Raw genomic sequence first — 24,165 nt, 5'->3', positions numbered from 1 at the left:
TTCTCAAGATTGCTTTTGCTATTTAGGATCTTTTGTGGTTCCAGACAAATTTTAGAATTAGTCTAGTTTTGTGAAAAATTCCCTTGGAATTTTTCTAGGAATTGCATTGAATCTGTAGGTTGCTTACACTAGTATAGACATTCTAACAATATTAATTCTTCTGATCCATGCACACAGAATATTTTTCTACTTATTTGCATCTTCAATTTCTTTCATCAGTGTCTCATAGTTTTCAGAATACAGGTCTTTCGCTTCTTAAATTTACTCCTAGGTATTTTATTCTTTTTGATGTAATTGTAAATGGGATTGTTTTCTTAGTTTTTCTGGTTTCTCTTTCTAGTAGTTCATTATTACTGTATACAAATGTCTCAGATTTCTGTATTTTTATTTTGTATCCTGCAACCAAATTCATTTATTCTTTTTTTTAATGTTTATTTATTTATTTTGAGAGCGAGTGTGTGCAAGCACGCACATGCACGCATGTGTCACTGGGGGAGAGGTAGAGAGAGAGGGAGAAAGAGCAAGTCCCAGGCAGGCTCTGCGCTGTCAGCACAGAGCTCAGGGCTCGAACTCACATACCATGAGATCATGACCTGAGCCAAAGTCACATGCTTAACCAACTGAGCCACTCAGGTACCCCTGAGTTAATTTATTAGTTCTAACAGTTTTATAGTGGAGTCTTTTGGGTTTTCTATTTATAGTATTATGTCATTTGCAAATAGTGACACTGTTATTTCTTCTTTTCCAATTTGGATGCCTTTTATATCTTTTTCTTGCCAAATTGCTATGGCTGGGACCCTCCCCTCCTTTTTTTTAATGTTTATTTTTGAGAGACAGGAAGAGACAGAGCACAAGTAGGGGAGGGGCACAGAGAGAAGGAGACACAGAATCTGAAGCAGGCTCCAGGCTCTGAGCTGTCAGCACAGAGCCTGACACGGGGCTTGAACCCATGAACCATGAGACCATGACCTGAGCTGAAGTCAGACACTTAACCAATTGAGCCACTCCAGCACCCCAAGGACTTCTAATATTATGCTGACTAAAAGAGGCAAAAGTGGGCATCCTTGTCTTGTTCCTGATCTTATAGGAAAAGATTTCGGCTTTTCACCATTGAGTATGGTGTTAGCTGTCAGTTTGTCACATATGGCCCTTATTATGTTTAGGTACATTCCCTTTCTACCCACATTGTTGAGTTTTTTTTTATTTATTATTCTAATGTTTATTTATTTTTGAGAGGGAGAGAATACGAGCAGTGGAGGGGCAGAGAGAGGGAGACAGAGAATCTGAAGCAGGCTCCACGCTGTCAGTACAGAGCCTGACACGGGGCTCGAACCCATGAACTGTGAGATCATGACCTTAGCCGAAGTTGGATGCTCAGCTGAGCACCCAGGTTCCTCGAGAATTTTTATCATAGATGGATGTTGAATTTTGTCAAATGCTTTTGTTCTGCATCTGTTGAGATGACCCTATGATTTTTATCCTTCATTTTGTCAATGTGGTGTATCATATTGGTTGATTTACAGAAGTTAAACCACGCTTGCACCAAGGTCCTCAGAACAGCTGTGGGAGAGAAGGAAAGAAAAACAGCCCTGGTCCTATCTTAGACTGCTGGCGGAGAGTAAGGATGCACAGTGTCTTGGGGTGGAAGGAATCATTAGGTGGGCTGGATCAGATTCACAATGCATGGGCCCCACACCCAGCAAATCCTCTCATTTCTGCCGTAGAGAAACACATGCTGATGAGCACAGGGAAACAGTGCAAGGATGTTCGTGAAGCACTGGAAATTGGAAACATTGTTTAGCATATCCATATAGGAAAGTCTGTATTCCACAAAAAAAGGCCTGGAAGGATACGCAAAACTGATAATGGTATTATCCCTAGGAGGGAACCGGGCTTGGAATGGTTGAGAGGGAACTTACACAACATTTTTTTTTTTTTCTTTAAACAAGGAGAGGCTCAGTCTCTCAGTTGGTTAAGCATCTGACTCTTGATCTCAGCTCAGGTCATGGTCTTACGGTTTGTGATACCAAGCCCCACGTCGGGCTCTGTGCTGACAGCGTGGAGCCTGCTTAGGATTCTCTCTCTCCCTCCCTCTCTCTGCCCCTCCCCTGCTGGCATGTACACGTGCTCTCTCTCAAAATAAACTTTAAAAATAAACAAGGAGAATGCTTCTGTGTATTGCTTGTTCGAGCTAGATCAATACATTTTTCTTACACTTGAGGATGAACCAAGTTGATTGTGAAAGAGGAGGGATTTGGGCAAGAAGAGAAAGCAGAGAGGTTTGGAGGTGAAGGAAGACCATGAGACGATAGGGAGAAAGATGGGTGAGGAGGGTATTTAGGACTCTGGTATGTGACCTGCAGTCTAATTCATCTGCTGGCACCTCTTCCAGGTTGTTCAGCAGACTTAAATAGCTTTTCAATTTGTTATTGGACATTGGGCTTTTCTTTCAAATGTAAAACTGAGGTTGCCCCCAAGGCAGGCTGGTGTTATTTGGATTATAGCTTTTTTGACAAATATTTATGGAGAAATTGGGCCCTGGACATAGAGGCGGCGGTAAGAGCTCCCCAGTGACCTTTACTGCCTTAAGATAAATCACACAATGAGGCAGAAACAGAGGGTTGTGGAGCAGAGGAGGGAGCGTTTATTCTGAGACTTATGAAGGCCTCATGGGGGTGGAGACATGGGTGTTGAGCCTTGACACCAACACGGGAATGTTCCAGCGAGAAGAACTGGGAAAATGTGTCTTGAGCTGTTTGGTGAACTTCCTCCCAAGGTTCTATGTTGTAGTCTGTGGGTCGGAAGAGTCCTAGGAAGCATGTTCCTTTGTGGCCAATGCTAAAGACACCCCACCCTGAGAAGCTGCTAGAAGGCCAAGGACAAACATCAGTCTAGGTCCCTCATCACAAACTGTTGGCATCATGGGACTCCAGATGCTAAAATGAATATAGCATCACATGTGAATTGCTTGTGGCAAAAATATTATCTGACTCTCTAGTCAGGAGGAAACATGAGACAAATCCACACCATGGGTCACTCTGCAGGACAACTGACCTTGTCCCTTCAGAAATGTCAGTGTCAGGAAAAGCAGAGAAGGATGGGTCTGTTCTGGGACAACGCAGAGTAAAGGGACATGACAGCCAAGAGACTGTGTGAGCCTTGGTTGGATCCTGGATCTGGGAAACACAGCTAAGGTGGACATTGTTGGGATAATTGAGGACACTGGATAATGGACTATACATTAGATAACAACTTTGAATCTTCTTTCTTTTTCTTTTAATGATGGAAATAAAAAGAACTTTTACATTATGTTGTTTCCCTGGGGTGGGAAGACGCAGGGGAAGAGAACCCATTATTTTACAAGGAGAACAAAAGTTTGGGTTCCAATCCTGGCCCTGCCACTGCCTGCCTATGATAACTGGAACCAGGTGTGTTACCAATCCGAGCCTGTTTCAGTGATGGGAAGCAGGGATTAGATGGCGCCCACCTGGTGAGGCTGTTGAGGGCCGACCTAGTGCGCACAGGAGAAGCCTCAGCCAGTGGGTTAACCCATGTCAGCCACCTGGTCACGCTGGTAGCATCCACAGAGTCGATCCCTCCAGGGGCTCCCTTCCCCCTGTGTGGGAGAGGCAGATGGGGGTGCGTGTGTACCCCTTTGCGTCCCTCTACCACTTACCCCCCCTTTTCCCAGCCAGCCCCAGAATAGGTGCTGTGCTCCCAACTAGAGTTTTCAACCTGAGGGCGCAGCCTAGAAACATGGTTTAGATCCCCTTTGTTGGTTTCCAGCAAATTAAAATTTATCTCTCAGGGAGGAAATGAGGGGGTTGAGGTTTTTTTCTTCTCCTTAATGGGTCCTGATGAAGGAAATGAATGCAGAGAAGGAATCAGAAATACGATCTGTCGCTTGCCGGCTTGGAAAGGTCTGGGGGCTCCCTGAGCCCTCAAAGGGGGCAGCTGGGCACAGGGTGTTTTATTGTATAATTAACCTTGACCCTTTTGGGTTCAAAGAGAAAGGTTAGTTGGAAATAAATCAATAGTCTGGTCTGGTCACTTCAAAGGCTTCAGAACCCGCTGGAAAATTTCATATTGTTTCAGTGTGTAAATTGGAATAGGGTGTGCAATTCTTTTTGAAAGGCTGGGAGGGTTAGGCCTAAAATTGAAATTAATTGTGTATCCACTTCCTTTAATCAAGCAATCAGGAGGCTTTATTGTGTATCTTGTTGCAGGGGCGGGTGGGAAGGCCCCGGAGAAAACACTGAGTGACCTTTGTGTGACCACTGGGCAGGGCTCTAGGACAAAAGGCATCTCTCCAAGCTTAGAAAGCACCTACCCTCCCCAGCAGTGAGCAGTCTTTTATTTGGACATGTCTGGAATTCTTAGAACTACCAAACCATCACCATCCTAATATATAACGTTCATTGAGTACTTACTATGGCCCACGTGCCCAGGATTTTTCTAGTTATTTTCTCATTTGATCTTCCCAACAGCCCAATTAGATTAAGTGCCATTATTATCTGTGTCACAGATGAGGAAATGGAGCTTCAGAGGGGCTAAATAGCAAGTCCAGAGCCACTGTGAGGTTTTCAAAGTCTTTTCAATGCTGTGGCTTAAGGAATGAAAATAAGAGCCCAGGAACCTGAGCTGCAAATCACCCAAAGTCTCCTGTCTCTTCCCCAAAGTCTTTGGTAAACACGGCCAGGGCTGGTTTCTCTTAAAGTCTCTCTTGGCTTCATTTCCAGGTCACCTTTCCCCTCTCTCTCCTCTTTCTCCCCCCACTTCCTTCTTTCCTCTCTCCCTCCCTCCCCGCTTCCCTTTGTCTTTGCTTTCCTGCTTTCTAGCTTTCTTTCCACAAGCATTTATTGAGTTAGTGCTACTCCATGTCAGCTCTCCCTGAGTCATAAAGAGATGTAAGACACCATGCTTGTCCTTAGGAAACTCACTTCCTAAGTTCTCCAGGCAAGGATGACAGACATTTTGTGCACATTTGTTGCAGAAGGAAGTAGCTCTGAATGAGAGGGTTAGGCAAGGTGCAGAGGAAGGGCAAAAGCAGAAGTGGTTCTAACTGGAGAGGATCAGGGAAGACATCAGGAGGAGGCAGTGTTTGAAAGGATCTTGAAAAAAGGGACCAGTGGAGTGGGCTCATTCCGGGGTGCGGAAACTTCTTGCAGAAAGGCTTGGAGGCACCATTGTGCGTGGCGTGTACTAGAGAAGCCAGGAGTCCAACCCGAAGGATTGGACTCAATGATAGGAGCCAAGAATTAGGCTCTGTTCTGAATAATAATAATAATAATTAATAGCAAGCAAGGTCCTGAGTGCCTTATATAACTTACTTGTTTACTGCTCACAACCTGTGAGGTGGGTGCTATCCTCATCCATAGTTTATAGGGGAGGAAATGGTACCAGACATTAAGGGATATTCACTGGGTCACAGCCGGACAGCAGCAGAGTGGGGATTACAAACCCAAGCCTGTGCTCTTAGCCACTGGATTACACTGCCTCTTGTGAGGGGGCCTTGAATGCTAGGTCAAAGCTGTTGTACTGCTCTGGGAACAATGGGAAGCTATGGCAGGTTCCTGATCTAACCTGCGTTTTAGGACATGCCCAACTTTGTCAACCATCCTACTCTTGGGTCTGACATTCCTGTGTCTCTCCTTAATATTCAAAAAGAAAATCATCATCTCAGCCAGTTTAGACCATTCCCTCTCTTCCCTGTCCCCGGGTTCCCCTGCCCCTTTCTCCTCAGTACACAGATAACAAGTCAGCAGACAGGGAGGCCCATGTTCCAGCCCCAGCTCTACGACCTCACTTCTCCAGGCCTCAGTTTCCACTTCTGTTAAACGAAAAGATGACATTAAGTTCAGCCCTGCCCCCCACGAGGCTTTGAGAAGACTCAGATGAGGTGATGTGGAGGTATTCTACAAAATGCCACAAGAAATAATAACAGAGGTATCATCTTTATCGTGGGGGCACTCAGGACTCCACAGAGGCTCCATGCAGCGGATGATAGCTTCCTGGCTGCTCAAGCGGCACGCCATGTCCTTTTACACTTCTATGCCTTTGCTCCTGCTGTGCCTTCAGCCTCAGAGCCTTTGCCTCCCTCACCATTCCTCTTTGAAGCCTTCCTTAATCCTAGACTTCTGTGAATTGTGTTTTCTTTTTAAGTAATCTCTGCACCCAGCATGGGGCTCAAACTCACGGCTGCAAGATCAAGAGTCACATGCTCTTTCTACTGAGCCAGCCAGGGACCCCTGAATTGCATTTTATTCTGTTTCCACAGCTTGTTGCTGCTATCATCCAAGTATTTGGATAGATTGCAATTATTTTTCTTCAAGCCTGTACAGTAAGTTCACTGAAGGCCTGGTCTGTTTCTCTCTTGTATGGGCTGAGCACATCGTAGCAGCTAGCTTCTATCAGACCCAAGTCCCCATAACTGTAATCTTTGCTAATTCCACAGGGTGGCAGCAAACCCCTCCAGTCACAGCCCTTCTCCTGAGAGAGCGGAGCTTCCAGGCTGGGATGTTGTGTCCAGAGACTCCCTCCACCACGTGCAGGCCAGGACAGGTGCAGAGGTCCCTTCAAGTTTCCTTCCTTCTTCTTCTTCTTCTTTTTTAAAAGTTTATCTATTCTGAGAGAGAAAGAGAGGGAGAGATAGCGCAAGCAGGGGAGGGGCAGAGAGAGAGAGAGAGAGAGAGAGAGAGAGAGAGAGAGAGAAAATCCAGAGCAGGCTTCATGCTGTCAGCACGAGCCCATCAAGTGGCTACCTTTCATGAACTGTGAGATCATGATCTGAGCCCAAATCAAGAGTTGGCCACTTGCTTACTTTATTCTTTATCCCACTCTTCACCTTCCACTTGGGTCACCTTGCCTTGCCCACCCGTTTCTCTGCATGTAACAATGGGATTATTTGAACACAAACTGCACACTTCCCTTATTACAAACTCATTGAGTCCTTTCAGCTGCTTTTAAATGTTTTAAATGACAGCTTTATTGGGCACCTGGGTGGCTGAGTTCAAGTCCCACATGTGGCTCTCTGCTGTCAGCACAGAGCCTGCATCTGATCCTGTCCCCCTCTCTTTCTGTACCTCCTCCACTCACTCACTCTCTCTCTCTCTCTCTCAAAAATAAGTAAACGTTAAAAAAAATAAATGACAGCCTTATCAAAATGTAATTCATATACCATACAACTTACCCATTACAGTAGGCAACTTGGTAGTTCTTAATGTATGGTGTGCAACCATTACCACAGAAAATTCTAAAACATTTTCATCACCCCAAAAAGAAACCCTGTGCCAATTAGCAGTCACTCCCCATTTTCCCCTAACCCCCAGCCCTAGGCAACCACTTATATGTTCTCTGTCCCTATAGATTTGCCTACTCTGGACATTTGGTACAAACAGAATCATACACAATACATGGTCCTTTGTGACTAGCTTCTTTCACTTAGCTTAATGTTTTCAAGGTTCATCCTTTTTACTGCTAAATAATATCCTATTGTATGGATATACCACATTTTGTGTATCCATTCATCAGCTGGTGGACATTTAAGTTATTTCCAGTTTTTATCTATCACAGATTTTTTTTTTTTTTGAGAGAGAGCAAGAGGGGGAGAGGGGCAGCAGGAAAGAGAGAGAATCTTAAGCAGACTCCATGCTCAGCATTGAGTCCAACACGGGGCTCAATCCCACGACCCTGGGATCATGACCTGAGCTGAAACCAAGAGTTGGATGCTCAACTGACTGAGCCACCCAGGAGCCCCATCAGGGTTCTTGTAGTTATGAACATCGATGTACAAGTTTTTGTGTAAACTTTTGTTTTTTCATTTTTCTTGAATATATACTTAGGAATGGAACTGCTGGTCATCTAGTAACTCTATGTTCCGCCTTTTGAGGAATAGGCAGACTGCTTTTCACAATAGCTGCACAATTTCACATTCCCACCAGCAGTGTATGAGGGTTCTGATTTCTCCACATCTTCGACAACACTTGATATTACATGACTTTTTTATTCCAGCTATGCTATTAGCAACAAAGTGGTATGCCATTGTGGTTTTACTGTTTATTTATTTCATCAATGTGCTTATTGGTCATTTGTGTATCTTCTTTGCAGAAATGTATATTCAGATCCTTTGCCCATTTTTATCTATCTATCTTTTTTTAAGATTTTAAATAATCTTTACACCCATGTGTGGCTTGAACTCATGACCCTGAGATCGAGAGTCATGTGCACTTCTGACTGAGCTAGCCAGGTGCCCCACCTTTGCCCATTTTTAAATTGGGCTACTTGTCTTTTTATTATTGAGCTATTATTACTGAATCATGAGTTCTTTATATATTCCAGATACAAATCCTTTATCAGAAATATGACGTGCAAATATTTTCTCCCATTCTGTGCTTGTCTTATCATTTTCTTGATAGTTTCATTTGAAACACAAACGTTTTTGATTTTGATGGTGCTCACTTTATCTGTTGTACCTTTGGCATGATGTCAAGGAAGCTATCACCTAATCCAAGGTTACAAATATGTACATCTATGTTTTCTTCTGTTTTAGCTTTTACATTTAGGTGTTTGTTCCATTTTAATTTCTTTTTACATGGTGTGAGGAAGGGGTCCAAATTCATTCCACTGCATGTGAATATCGACTTGTCCATTTGTTGAAAAGTCTCTTATTCCCCTAAGAACTGTATTGATATCCTTGTCAAAAATCAATTGACCATATATGTGAGTGTTTATTTCTGGGCTCACAATTCTATCCCATTGATCTGTATGTCTGTCCTTATGTCAGTACCCCACTGTCTTCATTACTGTAGCTTTGTAGTAAGTTTTGAAATCAGCAAGTGTGAGTCTTCCAACTTTGTTCTTTGTTCTCAAGATTGTTTTGCTAGTCAAGGTCCATATGAATTTAGGCTTAGCTTATCAGTTTCTGAAAAGAAGCCAACTGAGTTAACAACCCTTTGAGGTAGGAGCATATTATCCCTATTTTACAGATGAGAAAACTGAGGCCTAAAGAAGTTGAGTCATCTGCTTGTGGTCGCATGATTAGGAAATGGCTGAGCACAGGGTTCAGACCACATCAGACAGACTCCAGCTGGGCCAGAGCACCACCTCGGCTCCAGAACATATCATGCTTCTCACTAGGAGACAGAGCTCATCATTCTCAACAACAGAGTGTGAGCTCTGGGCTAGCTCCCAGGTAGCTAAAATCTGAGGGTATGTGGCCACTGAGCCACCAGTTAAACTCCAGTTAAAAAAGGACCTCTCTAAGGTGATACCTGAGCAGGGCATGGAAGAGAAATCACTCCTCCCGGGACTCCAGTTCTTCCTCCTCTCACCTCATCCCCAATAATTGGAGGCTTAGTCACGGGAGGAATGACCCCAAGTTTCCAGGTGCAAAATTCCCCTGTTGTTTAACCCAAGATGATATCGTGCTAGCCAGCGATTGGCCCAAAGAGTTTTTTCTTTGTAACTTCATGACAGTGTCCCCAGCATTCCAGTTAGATGTCCCATTCCTGCATCCCTTCATTCAATAGGTACTAAGTGGGCCCTGGGAACACAAATTCCTATAGTGGGGAGTCAGACTGTGAGGCAAGGAAATAAATGCAGGAAGTTGAGCAGCACAGGACATTGGCATTCAGGGAAGAAGGAGCCCCAGGCAGTGAGCATTTTGGAGTGATAGCCAGGACCAGACCCTGCACTGTGGCAATAGGCACACGGCACAGGGTGACACAAGCTGTTTCATGAGAGAGTCACTGGTCCCTTCTATCTCTGTCATTCTGGGGTCTAGCATCCCAGGCTGGGATGGGGCTGTTGGGCTTGCACCAGCTTCCCCCCTTACTGCACGAGGAGAGGGAACAGGCAGTGGAGAAGCGCCTTTCCAGGCATTCACATGGGCCTGGTTCCCCGCCACCCCCCCCCCCCCCCGGCATTGGCCTCAGGACTGGACACCAGTGTCCATCTTCACTAATAATTGGGATGTGGCCCATATACAGGGCTTGTGTAGGCATCGGGAGCAGCCCCAGCAGCAGCCCCTTCATGCCATGTCCTCTGAAGGGGAGCTTTCCTGCTCACCCAGCTCCCCAGCTCACTTGTTCTCCACCTGTCCCCCAAAGTGGTCCTGAGACAGTTTTAAAACATGTCCATAACTTTGACTCTACTCCCTAAGTCCCCTCCCCTGGAACATGGCCGGGCTTAGTGACTTGATTCTAATGAATAGAACATGGCAGGAGTGACACCACGTGACATCCAGGGTTAGATTTGAAATGATGATGTAATTTCTGCCTGGCTCTCTCTAGTTGCTTGTCCTTGGATCCCAGCCACCATGCTGTGAGGAAGCCCAGGCCACATGGAGAGGCCACATGCGGGTGTTGGGGCCGACAGCCAGCATCAGCCACCAGACAAGAGAGCCAGCGGGCCTTCAGATAATTCCAGCCCCAGGCTTCAAGCTGCCACTGCTGATGTCCCCACAACTGTCCCTGCTGAGCCCTGCCCAAACTGCAAAGGTATGAATAAAATAAATGTTAGATTAAGCCACTAAGTTGTGTGGTGGCTTGTTATAGAGCATTAGACAATTGGAGCAGATTATAAGTCCTAGCTGCTACTGTTTTCTGCCCAAAGATAGTGTGTGGTGGGGGGAGGATGGGGATGGGTGTTTTCAGCCTGAGGCTGTGGGACTATTTGAGATCAGGACTCAGATTCCAGCCAGGCCCCTCCGGCTTTGACGCCTAGTTCTGTTAATCTTCCTAATTGGAACTCTGCTTCCCTTTACCTTAGCCTGGTTTGGCCTTGTTATACAGGCCCTGCCTATATTTGCATGTAATTTGTATGTAATTTGCATGCATCTACATGGGTCATATTAGGTGGTTTCTAAATGTTTCTGGATGCCTCCCGAGGGAAGGTACTGGTATCTTGGACTCTTGGAGGGGAAAGGGACACTGGAGGTTCACCTGGTCTACTCTCACCCCCTGCAGGATCTGCTTGAACAGATGACAAACCCACCATCTTCTCAGGCAGCTCTTGGATGGCTGGTTGTGTTGAAGAATTCCTGTGTTGCAAAGTTCCGTGTAAAGAAAGGTGAGGTATTGCGTCTCTATTTGGGCTTAGATCTTTTCTCTGAGAAAATCAGGGCAAATCAACCACTTCCCCTGGAGACTCAGAACAGGTGCTGTGGTGGCCTCAGGCTTCTCTTTCTTGGTTCAGCATCCACAACACCATTTCTGGTCTGACCGTGGGCAGAAGTGCCAGGCCAGGGCCTTTCAAATGAAATCTCATGAAAAGTGCAACATGTAAGACAGATAAAAGTGGAGCTGCTCTGGCTGAGTGTGGGCAGGGAGAGTGGAATCCCCCCGCAGAGAGGTTTGCCCCCCGACCTCTAGCCACAGCTGGAGAAGCCCAGCTTGCAAACCACTATGCTGGTTTGCTCCTCCCAAAAGGTGCCTCTGGGTACAGATCCCAGCCCTCTAGACCTGCGGAGCTTCCCAGCTTGAGCCTTGACTCTCCATTTCTGCAGTAGAGGCAACATGGACATTCTAAGCAGTTGCACTGTTGCCTTCTACTAAGCTTAAGGTCCTCTGAGACCTCCAGATTTTTGTCCGTACAACCACCTTTAAGCCAAATCTCTCTTGGCCTACCCCAAGCTTTGGCAGCTCCGGACACCTGGCTTCAGGAGCCTGGACTGAGGAGCGGACAGGGAGTAATGGAGAGGGCTGGCCACGAGTTCTGGTTGTGTGACCTGGAAAGAATCAGCCAGATGCCATTCTTCAACTTTGGAGTGGAGACGAAAATGGTCCTTTCTGGTAGACAGTGCATGAAAAGTACCTGGTTCAGTACTGGTGAGCTGTCACTAGGGCCAAGGGGCTAGTCTCAGACTCCTCACTGCCAGCTGAGGAGGTACACAGCAGTGGTCAGAATACAGACTATGGAATCACGTGGCCTGGTCTGGATACAAACTCTGATTCTGCCGTAACTGGCTATGTGAAATTTTAGACATTTCCTTCATCTGTCTTATCCTTTCTCCATTTCATCATCTGTAAAATGAGGGGACAATAACTAGACTACTGCTCGGGAAGGTCCTGAGGACCCAGGGAAGCTTCCTACGTGTGGAGAGAGCCCAGCGTGCATGGTGCCTGTAAGTGGTACAACAGGGGGCTGTTGTTATCCTGGGTTTTGACTTGGGAAAGTCAGCCTGGCCCACCCCTGGCTGCCCTAATCCCTGTACTCCCACCCTCCCCGGGAGCTGACACAGCCACCACCAAACTCGAGGTTCACTTTGGCAACAGGACTTTTATTCAGTCAGAATGAGTAGAGTGTGACAAAAGTCAGGTCAAGTCAGGCCAGCGGGCTTCCCATCCCACTCCTACCCCAGACCGCTAATCCCATGGGAGAGGGGGTTCCAGGATGAAGGGGGGTGCAGAGAAGCCAATGCAGGGACAGAGTGGGAGTTTTGAGGGGCCGTCGACACAGGCCCAGCATTTGGGAGAAGGGGCAGGCTGCCCTTTCCCGAGTCCACATGGACATGACTCCAGTCTCCTAGGAAAACACCACAAATTCTACCTTCTTCAGCTAGTTAACTAAACTTTAGGGTTGGGGGTCAGGGACTTTATGGTCTAATCTCATACTTAAGGAATACACTTATCTTTTTTTTTTCCTTTAAAAAAAAGTTTTACTTCTATTTAAAAAAATGAATTAACCAAAAATAGGTATTTGTTTCCTTTTTTTTTTCCTCCTACTTTAAGTATATTGAAAAAACAACACAACAGAAAGGAAAAACAAGAAGTCACAAGAACATAAATCTTTAAACACACCTTGTATAAAAATATCTTCCAGCCACATCTGCTGACAGTGGTCGTTCCACTGTCCGGGGGTTGGGTCAAACAGGCCGTGTCCCATGGGATAGAGCGCTGGGCATCTGTGCCAGGGAAATCTCCCTGTCTGACATGCACACTCACCTGTCACAGGCCCAGTCCGCTCCAGGGGCTCCGTGTCTCTGGGCAGAATAGGAGGCAGGCCACAGGGTGACCTCCCCCCCCCCCCCCCCCCACTCAGGCCGAGAGAGGGTCGTGGGGATCCAAGTCGAGGATCAGTTGGCTTGAGGGGGTAGGAACGGGAGTGGACAGACGGACAAGGAGGAGCAACGGCAACATGCTGGGAGGTGGCTGGTTTAGAGCAATTTATACTTTAAGGAACAAATTTTCCTCTCATTTTTGGCTTTTTTTTTTTCACATTTTCTTTGACCAATTCCATTTTTATTTCTGTAGTTCCTGAGAGGCCTGCCCTTGGTGACTTAGCCTCTGGCCTCCTCTCTGGGGGAACAATAGAAGGGCTGCGGGCAGGAGGAGGGTCCAGTGATACAACCAGGCCCGGAGAGCCAGCGAGCCTTGAGGTAGATGTTTTCTTTCACACCTGGAAATGGGGAAGTGCTTTTTTTTTTCTTTTCTTTTTTTTTTTTTTTTTTTAAACTCTTGACAACAATATGGGAAGGGAGAGGGGGGTGCCCCTACAGGGGCTTGAGGTAGGAGTGCATTTGGGGCTCTGTTTGGGGATGGGGGCTGAGGCCACGGCCCAACTCCCCCAAGAACATTCATTCCGGCTGAGGTAGGTGCTGAGAGCCAAACAGCAAAAATCCATCCTGAGAAAACAAGGTCAGTGGAGGGTGACAGTGTCAGGGGCCCAGCCACAGCAGGGGCGTATTTTTGGAGTCTAATTCACCTTCCCCTCTCTTTTCTCTCTCTTTTTTTTTTTTTTAAGGAAAACATTAGTTCAGTTCCAAGTCATGTGGGTACCAGGCAGAGGTGAGGGGGGACATTAGTCCAAGGGAGGGGCTCCTGAAGGAACCCCTCCAGGTTCTAGGGGGGGAGGTCCCTGCTGAGGCTACTTTAGGTCTTGACAACCTGAGGGGCAGTCAGGACAGAAATGCTGGGAAGCCCCCATCCAAGTCCCACATGACAGGAGAAATCTTGCCTTTGACCTGAGAATGGAGGGTTGCCCCCTCCGAAGCCTGCCAGACACTGGCTACTGGCCTGAGTGAGCTGGCTGGGCAGCTGGTGCTGTGGAGGCCCGAGTAACCTGTCCTTCACTGAGGAACCCGGGGCCTCCGTCCTGGGGTGGCAGGGCAGCTGCGGGGCCTGCGAAGGGGGCCTTGGCTTCTGATGTCATCTCCTCCAGAAGGCTGAATCCCTCAAGTGGCAGCATGGAGAACTGGGTCTCCTCACACAGGGCAGGGTCCCCAGGATCCTGCTGAGGAAAGGGCCAGTCACACTGGCGTCAGCATGAGGGCCAGAGCCCATGAGTCCCCAGCCAGTGGGTCAGGCTCTGGACCCAATCCCACTTGGGACTTAGGGTCTCTAGACCACTCTGCCCAATTCAGATGCTCAGACAGAAGCACCAGCCATGGGTTTTGTGCCTGGAGCTTGGTGAAGGCTGATGACCGAGGTGAAGGGAGGGCAGGATTGGGAAGCTGTCAGAGCCTGAAGCAGAGGCTTGCTCGAGGTGGGGGCACTCACCACGGGTCTGGGGTCCGGCTGCCCCGCTGCCCCAGCTGGGGGGAACAGCTGTTCCAGTTCTTTCATGTCCACGCGCTTCTTGTCTCGGCCCCGCTCTCCCCGTCCTGCCCCATTCAGTGCCAGGATGCTAGGATCCCTTGGGCTCCGGGGGCCCTGAGGAGGGGAGAGCTGGTTTTCTACATCCTTACACAAGAGGACCCTAAGGGGTGAGCCAAGAGTTAGGGGGAGGGCTGTGGGGGGGGGGATGGGGCAAAAACAGAAGGATGGACACAGTGAGCCCCCAACTCTGCTTTCCAGTATAGCAGCACCTTCTCCAGGCCATCCCTGCCCCTCCTGCCCAGGACCCACCTGCCCCTTTGACCGAACAGGAGGAAGAGGACACAGAAGATGATGCAGGTGACCCCGATGTGGATGCCAATGACGATGCCTGTAGTGGACGTTTGGTTGGTGGGTTCCTCCTTCCGGCAGTCACATGGTGGGCTCAGGGCTAGGGGCAGGTGATGGTTGGGAGTTGTGGCTCTCTTGGCCTGAAGTACCTGGGACACGTAGCCTCTGGGGCTCCTCCTCCCTCAGCCATAGCTACCTCCATGTCTACATAGTCTTTGCCTATAGGACCCCAGCCTACTTTTTCGGTTCTCTTTACTAGTTACTGAGTACTAACTTTGTGCCAGATACTGGGAATAACACTTTACAAGGACGATTTCATCCTCACCACAGCTTTATAAAGTAGGTATTATTATCTCTGTTTTATAGAGAACAAAACTGGGGCTCAGGGAGGTTAAGCAACTTGCCTAAGGTCACACAGTTAGAATATCACTCCATTGAACTTCAAACTCCAATCCCAGCCTATGGTCTCAAGGGCCACATGCACTGTTACACTCTCCTACCTTCCCTGTATCCCTGTCCCCCTCCTCACTCAACACCTGGCCTCCCTTCCTGAGCACCAGTCTTTAGCCCCACAACCCCTCCCCAACGCCTACCTGTCCTCTCAGATGCTCCTCTCAAAGATACGAAGCGGACTGTGGCATTGCCCTCCCCATGCTGGTTGTAGGCCAGCAGCTTCACCTCGTACACCGTGGTGGGGTCTGAGGGAAAGGCAGTGCTGTGCTGAGTGACCTCAGCCCCCACAGGCAGCTCTGTCGCAGCAGGGAAACACAGAGAACCCCTGCGCCCCACCTCCTGGCACCAGGCACCGCACCCCTGCCCAGCTCCCCACGCGTGGTCTGTGTCTGCCTCACCGAGTTGGCTGAGGTTGTAGGAGGAGACTGTTGCAGGCAGCAGGACAGGGCCGGTGAAGGAGGCCCTGCTTGCTGGGCGGTAAAACAGCTTGAAGCCTCCCTCATGCTGGGCCAGCCGGGGCCAGGGCTCCCACAGCAGCTGCAGGGAGGAGCCGCCCAGGACCCGCACGGACAACGGGGGTGGGGCAGGTGCTGCAGGCAGAGACCAAGATGTGAGGGGGGTTGCCACCTTCCACCATGACCCATACCCTCACGAGCCTGGCAGCTCTCTGGCCTCTGCCCCCCAGGCCTCCACTTGCTCAAAGATACCTTTACATGAGTTGGAAAAGGATGCCCCTTTCTCCAAGTAGACCCAGCCCCCACTCAGCTTCAGGGCCAGGCGCCCAGTGTAGTGCACAACCTGAACAAGCGTGTGTGGTGTTTTGCTCTAATACCTGGACCTCACCTTCACCCAGGGTGCTGGCCAGCACGGGGGCAGAGGCTGAGCTGGCCCCCCTTGGGGTATAGGCCTTGATGTAGAAGCTGTAGGCAGTGGAGGGTTCAAGGTCGCTCACCAGGTGCTGAAAGGTGTTCTTGCTGACTGCCTCCTGGTACTCCAGCTCCGGAGGGTCTGGGGAGGTGAAGGGTAGGGAGGGGCAATGTAAGGGGCATGAGGCAGTCTTACCAGCACTGGTGAAATGAGGGCATCCAGTGTGCAGGGGGTACAGTGGAGGGAAGGTGTTTGGTCAGGACATGCAGTATGGAAAGGGATGAAAAACAGTGAATAAAAAGAAGGGGCTGCAGAGCCCTCACCCACCAGCAGCCTTCCTGATGTGCAGGACATAGCCGATAATCTCCTTGGTGTTGACCAGGGGCTCATTCCAGGACACACGGACCTCAGTGGGGGACAGAGAGACTGCCTGCACATTGAGGGGGGGGCCAGGCAGCCCCTCAGCCCATAACACGGTCAGCCTGGCGCTGGCCTGTGAGGAGCCAGCACTGTTCTCAGCCACACACTGGTAGATGGCCTCATCCTCAGGGCCGATTCCAGAAATTGTCAGGGTGCTGCAGGGGGAGGGAGAGCCTCAGATCGCCTCTCCCTGGCACAGTACCCCTAAAAGTTGGCCAGATTACCCCACTGGAGAGGTGGAGGAACTGAGCCTCTCCAGAAGACAAACGACTTGTCTTGAGATCTTGCCACAAGCCAGTGGCAGACCAGGACTCAAACCCAAGTCTCCAGATTTAATTTAGTGCTCTTTCCTGGCACAAGGGGCACAGCCTGCTCTGGCCATTCATCCAGGCCCCCTTTCCCACATCCTCCCCCATTCTCACCCCAGCACACACCACACACATGCCTGTTGTTATTCTTGAGCCTGACGTGGCCTCCTGGCCCCAGCACCTGTCCATTCTTCAACCATGTGACATGAGGGGGCGGCTCACCCTGGGCTTGGCAGGTGAACATGGCTGTGGTCCCAGCTGGCCTGGAGATGGACTGGGGGTGCTGGACAAACTCAGCTGGGGCTGGGGACACAGAGGAGCACAAGGAGCCGTGAGGGGTAGGCTTAGGGAGACATGACAGCTGTGAGTGAAGGGATGGGGTGCCGATGGGGACAGGGTAGCCTCAGGAAACACGGGTCTACCTCCTTGGGGAGAATCTTCCAGATGGGGCCCACACTTCACCGTGGCCCAGGCTCCAGGAGATGATGGCAGGCCCCACCTCACTAGCCCCAGAGAGGCAGACCCAGGAGAGGACTCCATTTTAATGACTATTTAAAAGACTGACATTTGTATCCGAAAGCAATCAAGCTGAGCTCCCTGTTCAGGAAATTGTTAAATAAATAAATGTGCTAATAGGTTTGGCTGCACCTCCAAGGCGGTAATGACGGGGAGATGGATGAGCCCTCCGAACTAGCTCCCCTCACCCCTACATTCAATTCCGCCCTCCTCCAATCCCAGTTCTCCAGCTTCCATTAACACCCGAGAAATGAAATGCTCCATCACTTTCATTTGGACAGATTAACGGCACATGGAATGCTAAACAAACAGGCATTTAAGGTCCTAATTCCTCTATCTCCCACCCCTTCCCCAGCTCTCTGGGAGGGAGCCACCGCCGAAAACCCCTGAGAATGGGATCTCAGCCCAGTTCATGGGGACAGTTGAGCCCCAGGACAGGAGAATGGACAGAAGGACCTGATCAGCTTCAGAGGCTAACACCCGCCCCCTCCCCACACACCCTGCGCATGGAGACCAGCTGTGTGTGTGCATGTGGCTGGGTGTGAGTGTGAGAATGACAAACACCTGAGAGTGTGCAAGCAGGTGTGAGCTTGCAGGTGCCACATGTGTGTGAATGAAAACAGCACGTGGGAGGGGGGACACGTGTGAAGAACATGGGGTTGGGGGAATCAGTGGAGATTATAAAATGGAGGTGGGGGGGGTGGAAGGATGGCAAGGACAGCCAGTGGGACCCACAAGGGGTTGATGACCAAGAATGCCTTCCCCATTCTTGTGAATGCAAGGTGGGAGCTGCCTTTTGGCCTGGCCTGGAGGCCTGGGGAGGGGTAGGGGCCACGGTTAAGGTTAGTTCAGGGCCCTGAGCGTATGCCAGGGATGTTGATGAAGGGAGGAAGGAATGGGGCAGGGGGAGGGTGCTGTGGGGCCGGGGAGGTCCGTACCTTGCACCACCAGCCGGCCTTGTGCTGTTCTCCTCACCCGGGTGCCTGGCCTGTTGGCTGCACAGACATAGACGCCGGAGTGCTGGACGGTCACATCTGAGATGATAAGATTGCCAGTGCCCAGCACCTGGATGCCCTCCACCCCAATGGGGCGGCCATCTGAGAAGGGGAAGCAGGAGTGAGGAAGGGTCAGGGAGGTAAGTGTGGAAGAGGGGGAAGTGAGGAATGGTCCAGATCGTTGGGCATTCCACCAGTCTTCCAGGGAACCTCCATCTTTTTACTTTTTAATGTTTTTTATTTGGGGGGAGGAGGAGAGAGAGAGCAGGGGAGGGGCAGAGAGAGGAGGAGACAGAGGATCCGAAGTGGGTTCTGTGCTGACAGCAGAGTCCGAATGTGGGGCTCGAACTCATGAGCCAGAGCCTAAGTCAGATGCTTAACCCAAATGAGCCATCAAGGTGCCCCCAAGGAACCTCAATCTTTGACCTCTGCACCTTCTCTCCCAAGCATTACAGTATTGTGGAAAAAGCAGGAGCAGCACTGAAAACTCTTGCCTAGCAGCAGAGACCTGGGCCCTAATTCTAGTATTTTTACTGATTCACTGGTGACCCTTAAGTCCCTTCTCAGGAAAGTAGGGGGTTTGGATTAGGTGGGTGGTTTCTCAGCCTGGTTTGTCTCTCCTGAAAAAAATTCCATGCTCAAATTTTCATTCTACTCATGGACTGTCACATTGCCCTTTAATATAAAGCCTCTGAGAAGTCCCACAGCAAAGAGACCTGGTTAAATCTGTTTCCCGAACTTGTGAGATGTTAGACCACCAAGCCATTATTTCCTCCCTGCAGATCATGCTTTGGGAAATGTTGGGCCAGATGGTCCTTGCAGTGCCTATGGGCTCCTCCTAATGGTGAGGCCACTCTTTCCAGCCTCTCCCAGGGACTGGGCCCTTCCCCCCCCCTCGCCCTCACCCCAGGATCAGATTAGCACAGTCAGAATGCAAGGAGACAGCTCCCCATTCAGTCCCTGAAGTGGTGAAATCTACTCCATTATCCTGCCTGCTGCCCCCTCCTTCCCCAATCACTCAGCTGCTACAATGTGGCACAGTCTCCTTGTGAATGCGACCCCACCCCATCCCCTCCAGACTCTCCTTCCCCTAGTGACCTTTCCACTCAGACAATGTGGGCCCATCTGCACCCTTTCATTTCTCTCCTTCAGCTGCCTAGGGATTTAGGCTGGGGATTTAGGGGGCCAGGCTAGAGACTGGGGGGCCCAGAGACAGGGTGTGACAACTGGCTGAGACTTGGAGGGGTTTGGAGTTGCACCACTGGGGAATATAACCGGGATATAGAAGGCAGGGACACACAGGAGGGAAAAGAACCTGGGGAAAGAACGCTGCTGAGGGGTTCTGGAGAGCCTGATGCCACTGAGAGAGGAGCCTGGAGGCGGGAACAGCGCAGGACTGCTGGGGACTGGATGAGGTAACCCAGGGAGCTAAGCCATCCTCGCAGGGGGAGGGAGAATGTGGTGGGCAGGCCACCCTCCCCAGTCCTGCCAAGGAGAGGGAAACTTAGCCCCTCCGTAAGGCCCCAGAGAGCACAGACCCCCATGGAGAACAAACAGGATTCAAAGTCCCCCCCCCCCCCACAGCTGGGTGATGAGACCGCCCTCCCAGAGGGTGGGATAGGGTGGGAGAGGCTGGGGCTATAGGATGAGGCTCACCCAGGCGGCTCCAGGACACAATGGGGCGCGGGTTGCCCGTGGCGACACACTCAAGCACCGCAGTCTGGTGCACTGTCAGGGTGAGGTTCTCAGGCCCCACGAGTATCATTGGCTCCTTGTAGGCCCCGGAGCCTGAGCCTGAGAGGAAGATGCCATGTTTCTTCACTTCAGCTGTGACCCTTCCCACCTCATCCCACCCACAACCCAGGACATGGGGAATGGGCAACAAGATCCAGCCCAGAAACCAGGTCCTGTGGGCAGAGAGAAGATGCCAGGGGCCCCAGGGCATGGCACACATCCACCCCTCCTCACCCAGCCTTGCCAGGGCCTCTGGCAATGGGAGAGCCCCCGGGTTAAACAGAGGATGGGCTTCCCCTGGTAGAGCTGAGCCAGAGAGCAGGCCTCATTCCTTCTGAACCTTCACCACAAGGAACACAGAGCTTTGTGCTTAGCAGGTGCTCTACATACACCTGGCTGATAAGTCTCCAGGGGTCAGTTGAAGCGGGACTGACTGGAGAGTGAGAAGTCAGGAGGCAGTTAGGGGCAGAACTAGGCAGAGCAAAAGAGCCTCACCTGACACGGTGAGCCTGGCCCCGTGGCTGACCCGGACACTGGCAATGTTCGAGGCTACGCAGTGGAAGACACCACTGTCCTCAGCCCGAAGTCCTGTGATCTGCAGGACCCCCTTGGGCAGCAATGTGTACCTGTTGGAGCAAAGGGCACAGTCAACCACCAGCACAACCACCGTCACCATCGTCGGCCACATGGACACTGACATCACGGCCCAGTCTGCAGGTGCTGTCCCGAGATCAACACTGTCATCACCATCGTCATCACACACACAAGCTGGGACTCTGGCAGGTGGATGCACCACAATTCTAGCCACACGCAGTCTCTAAAAATAAATTCACCGAGCATCAAATCTGGGCCCTGCCAGCCACGTGGATACTTAATCTCCACACAGCACCAGCCCAGAGGCTGCATGAGGTCCCTCAGATCCCAGACACTGGGCCTGCCTCCCCGTCTTCCCTCCAGCTTTCCCTCGTGTGGCTCACCTCTCATTGTCCGTGTCAATGGGGACTCTGTTCTTCTCCCACGTGATTAGGGGTTTGGGCAGCCCGTGGATTTGGCACTGGAAGCGGGCCACACCGCCCTCCTCTCCCACGGTGGCCTGAGGATGCACGTGGAAGTCGGACATGGCTGGGGAAACACAGGGATGCGTGTATGGAAGAGGCATATGGCCAAGGTGCGAGGGGAAAGAGTATTGGTGTGTGGGTCATAGTCCTATTTCCTGGAGCCCTGGAACTCACTGCCGAGGGTCATGGAGTTTTCCTGGAGCTGGTAGACGCAGGGCAACAGCGTGGGGGACACCTCGTCACTTACCCTGCCTCCTACCCTGGGAAGCATCTCCCTGTACAGGGCGGCATAGGGCTGCAACACTCTGAGAAAGGTCTGGACAAATTCTTGGATGCCAGACCTCAAACAAGGCGATCTTGGGCTGACGATCCACAAAGGCCAGTCAGAGAAAGCCCTGTTCCCAAGTCCCACTCCCCACTTTTTCAGCTGCTTCCAGATTTGTTTTTATAACCCCCCTCTAAGGTATGCAACGCTGGAGGATTATGCTGCACGGTTTACGGACGAGGAACCTGAGGCTAGAGAGGGGAAACAGTCCAGTGTCACCCAGCAGAGACACCAGTCAATAAACCCGGGTTTTATGACCACGCCCAGCAGCCTCTTTTGCCTTTCCTCATCATCCCCGTCTCCAGTTCTTCTGCAGTCTCTCGATGCACCCCGAGAGAGTGGTATATCCATCCAAGGTGACAAGCTTCACAGAAGACTGTCAGACCTACAATCTACATTTCAATGTGTCATAAATATTCAGGGACACCCCCTCCCCACCTTTTGGGGATCTGAACTGCTTGAACTCTGGTCTGCAGAGCCCAGGACAGAGGGGCTGTGGTGCACCCCACACCCCATTTCAGGCTAGTTAAGTGTGTCTACCCACCCTCACTCCCACCCAGCCCCAACCCCACGCTGTAAACCCAGGGAAGGCACCCCTCCCACGTGGGTTCCCAGCTTCAGCACCAGGGCTGCGATTTCATTAAAATCCACTTTGCTTCAAGTGCGGGAAGGCGGCTCACCATCTGTCCAGGCAGGCAGCCCCTCCCCTCCGGCACTCCATCAACTGGGACAGTCATCCCCTCCCAGAAGGAGCCCTCCCCCCACCGCAGGTTGGGCGCTGGAGCTTGTCCTGGCTCCTGCCCCTGGTTCCCTGGTGTGGGTGGGCACACCCCATCTCGGGCCCCCTCAATCCACCGGCTTGTTCAGGACTCCAGGGCAGCCCCAGAAGGCTGAGCCTTTGTACCCTTCTTCCCAGAGTCTCTGGGGGCTGACTCTTTTGTGGCACGGTCTCCGTCTCATTTGCATGTGGTTCATTAAATATAAACATGCATAAAAATCCCCCGCCCTGCCTCCTCCTCTTTCAGGGCCTCCTGGGAGTGCAGCTGATGGGTGTGAGCAGCTCCTTGCACATGTGTGCAGAGCTGTCTTCTCTGGGAGGATGTGGCTGTGTCCATGGATGTGGGCTGAGTGTCTATGGCTGGATTTGAATGGGGATTTGTATCTCTCAGCTCCTGTGGCTAGTGTGTGATTCTGGTACTGTGCAGATAATCTCATGTATTCCCACGAAGGTAGAAGTCTTATAAAGGAGGCCCTCAGAGCAGGAGGTGGGGGCAAGTATCCCAACTGGTGTCCCCATCAGGCTTGGTGAGAGGATCCCCAGAGGGTCAGCCTGCCCTCTCTCAGGCCAAAGGCTATGTTTGGCCAAGGACCTGCAGGTCAGCCCAGGAGCGTGTAGGAGGGGGCCAAGTCACTGCTGGATCCCCACTGCTGCCTGCAGACCTCACCCTCCAGGAGGGCAGGGCTGGATGCAGGCCTAGGGAGTGGAGGGGGCACCTATGCTCCTGGATTTGCTGTCTGTGCGCCCTGGGCTCTGCCCATTCAGGAGCTGGGGCGCTACCTTCCCCCTCCTCACTCCAGCTGGAGAAGAGCTTGCAGCCCCCCAGGGACCTGGGGCGGGGACTAATGGCTCTGCTGACTACAGATGCCTCCTCATTAAGGAGTCCAATCCTTTTGTGTTTCTAGCCCCCAGCCTGGGCTCCCCGGGGGAGCCTCGACTGAGGGGCTGGCCTGAGAGCACAAGGGGAAGGACTGCTGCTTCTCGGGGCGCTAGACATGGAACAAGTCTGGCCTCTACCATCTTGCCCCCTCCTCCTCCCCTCAAAACTATACAAGGACAACAGCATGGGTTGAATGTGTACCTGAGAGGAATGCTCAAGTAGGAAGCAGTCAGAGGTAAGAAGCCAGCCCAATACTCTTCTTCACACGGTGGCCAACAGGACTCCTAAGGGTCCCCCGGGGCCCCTTGGATGCAGCTGCACCCCCTCTGCCCAGGGCTCCACGTTTCCCTTCCACCAGAGCAGCACCTTGCTGTACCTGTCAGCTTTGCTTCATTGCAATTCTGCCAAACATTTCATTTGAAGGGTAGCTTTGCCTTTAAAAGTGCTTGAAAAACACTCATCTAGAAGCTAACCCCTTCATTTTATGAAGGGGGCACTGAGGCCTAGGCCCTCTGCCGGGGTCCCTTAGATCTCCAACTTTTTCACTCTCCAAGGGCACATAAGCCCGGAATGGACTGCAGGACAGACCAGCCTCTTCTCACTGGTTGGGAGATGGCACCGTATTCCAAGTTGGGGGGGGGGGGGTGGGTAGGGAGCTTCAGAGATGGTTCCTCAGTCCCATCCCTTGGAGCCCAGCTGGCTGCACAGGTGTGGTCTAGGGGAGTAGGGTGTGATAGAAGGGGGTGGTCCTTTTTACCTGAGGCTCCTTTTTTTTTTTTTTACGTTTATTTATTGGGGGGGGGGGGGTGGGAGGGGCAGAGAGAGAAGAGAAAAATCCCAAGCAGACTCAGAGCCTGACCAGAGGCTCGAACTCACAAACCATGAGATCATGACCTGAGCTAAAAGCCAGAGTCAACCACTTAACCGACGGAAACACCTAGGCACCCCT

At 50.9% G+C, this 24,165-nt stretch overlaps 1 protein-coding gene across 6 annotated transcripts in view; it reads right to left on the bottom strand.

The window, feature by feature from the left end:
• Positions 1 to 12,256: 12,256 nt before the first annotated feature.
• The window catches only part of IGDCC3 (immunoglobulin superfamily DCC subclass member 3), a 42,679-nt gene continuing 30,770 nt past the window's right edge, over positions 12,257 to 24,165 (bottom strand). For 2 of the 6 annotated variants that reach the window (XM_045449411.1, XM_045449414.1), the window contains exons 3-14: positions 21,153 to 21,297; positions 20,671 to 20,801; positions 20,098 to 20,235; positions 18,385 to 18,543; positions 17,068 to 17,233; positions 16,530 to 16,777; positions 16,179 to 16,343; positions 15,734 to 15,925; positions 15,476 to 15,580; positions 14,844 to 14,982; positions 14,496 to 14,694; positions 13,450 to 14,229 (exon numbers count right to left, since the gene is read on the bottom strand). In XM_045449411.1, coding sequence (XP_045305367.1) covers positions 14,005 to 14,229; positions 14,496 to 14,694; positions 14,844 to 14,982; positions 15,476 to 15,580; positions 15,734 to 15,925; positions 16,179 to 16,343; positions 16,530 to 16,777; positions 17,068 to 17,233; positions 18,385 to 18,543; positions 20,098 to 20,235; positions 20,671 to 20,801; positions 21,153 to 21,297 — 2,012 coding nt within the window. In that variant the 3' untranslated portion in view covers positions 13,450 to 14,004. Of the gene's footprint in view, positions 14,230 to 14,495; positions 14,695 to 14,843; positions 14,983 to 15,475; positions 15,581 to 15,733; positions 15,926 to 16,178; positions 16,344 to 16,529; positions 16,778 to 17,067; positions 17,234 to 18,384; positions 18,544 to 20,097; positions 20,236 to 20,670; positions 20,802 to 21,152; positions 21,298 to 22,238; positions 22,311 to 24,165 lie in introns of those variants that run through there. The other 4 variants (XM_045449416.1, XM_045449412.1, XM_045449413.1 and 1 more) reach the window with 4 other exon arrangements.

The sequence above is a fragment of the Leopardus geoffroyi genome, chromosome B3 (assembly GCF_018350155.1).
Source record: "Leopardus geoffroyi isolate Oge1 chromosome B3, O.geoffroyi_Oge1_pat1.0, whole genome shotgun sequence".
In the NCBI taxonomy this organism is placed as follows: domain Eukaryota; kingdom Metazoa; phylum Chordata; class Mammalia; order Carnivora; family Felidae; genus Leopardus; species Leopardus geoffroyi.
The sequence above is the reverse complement of the archived record's forward strand: the minus strand, read 5'-3'. Positions and strand labels throughout refer to the sequence as shown.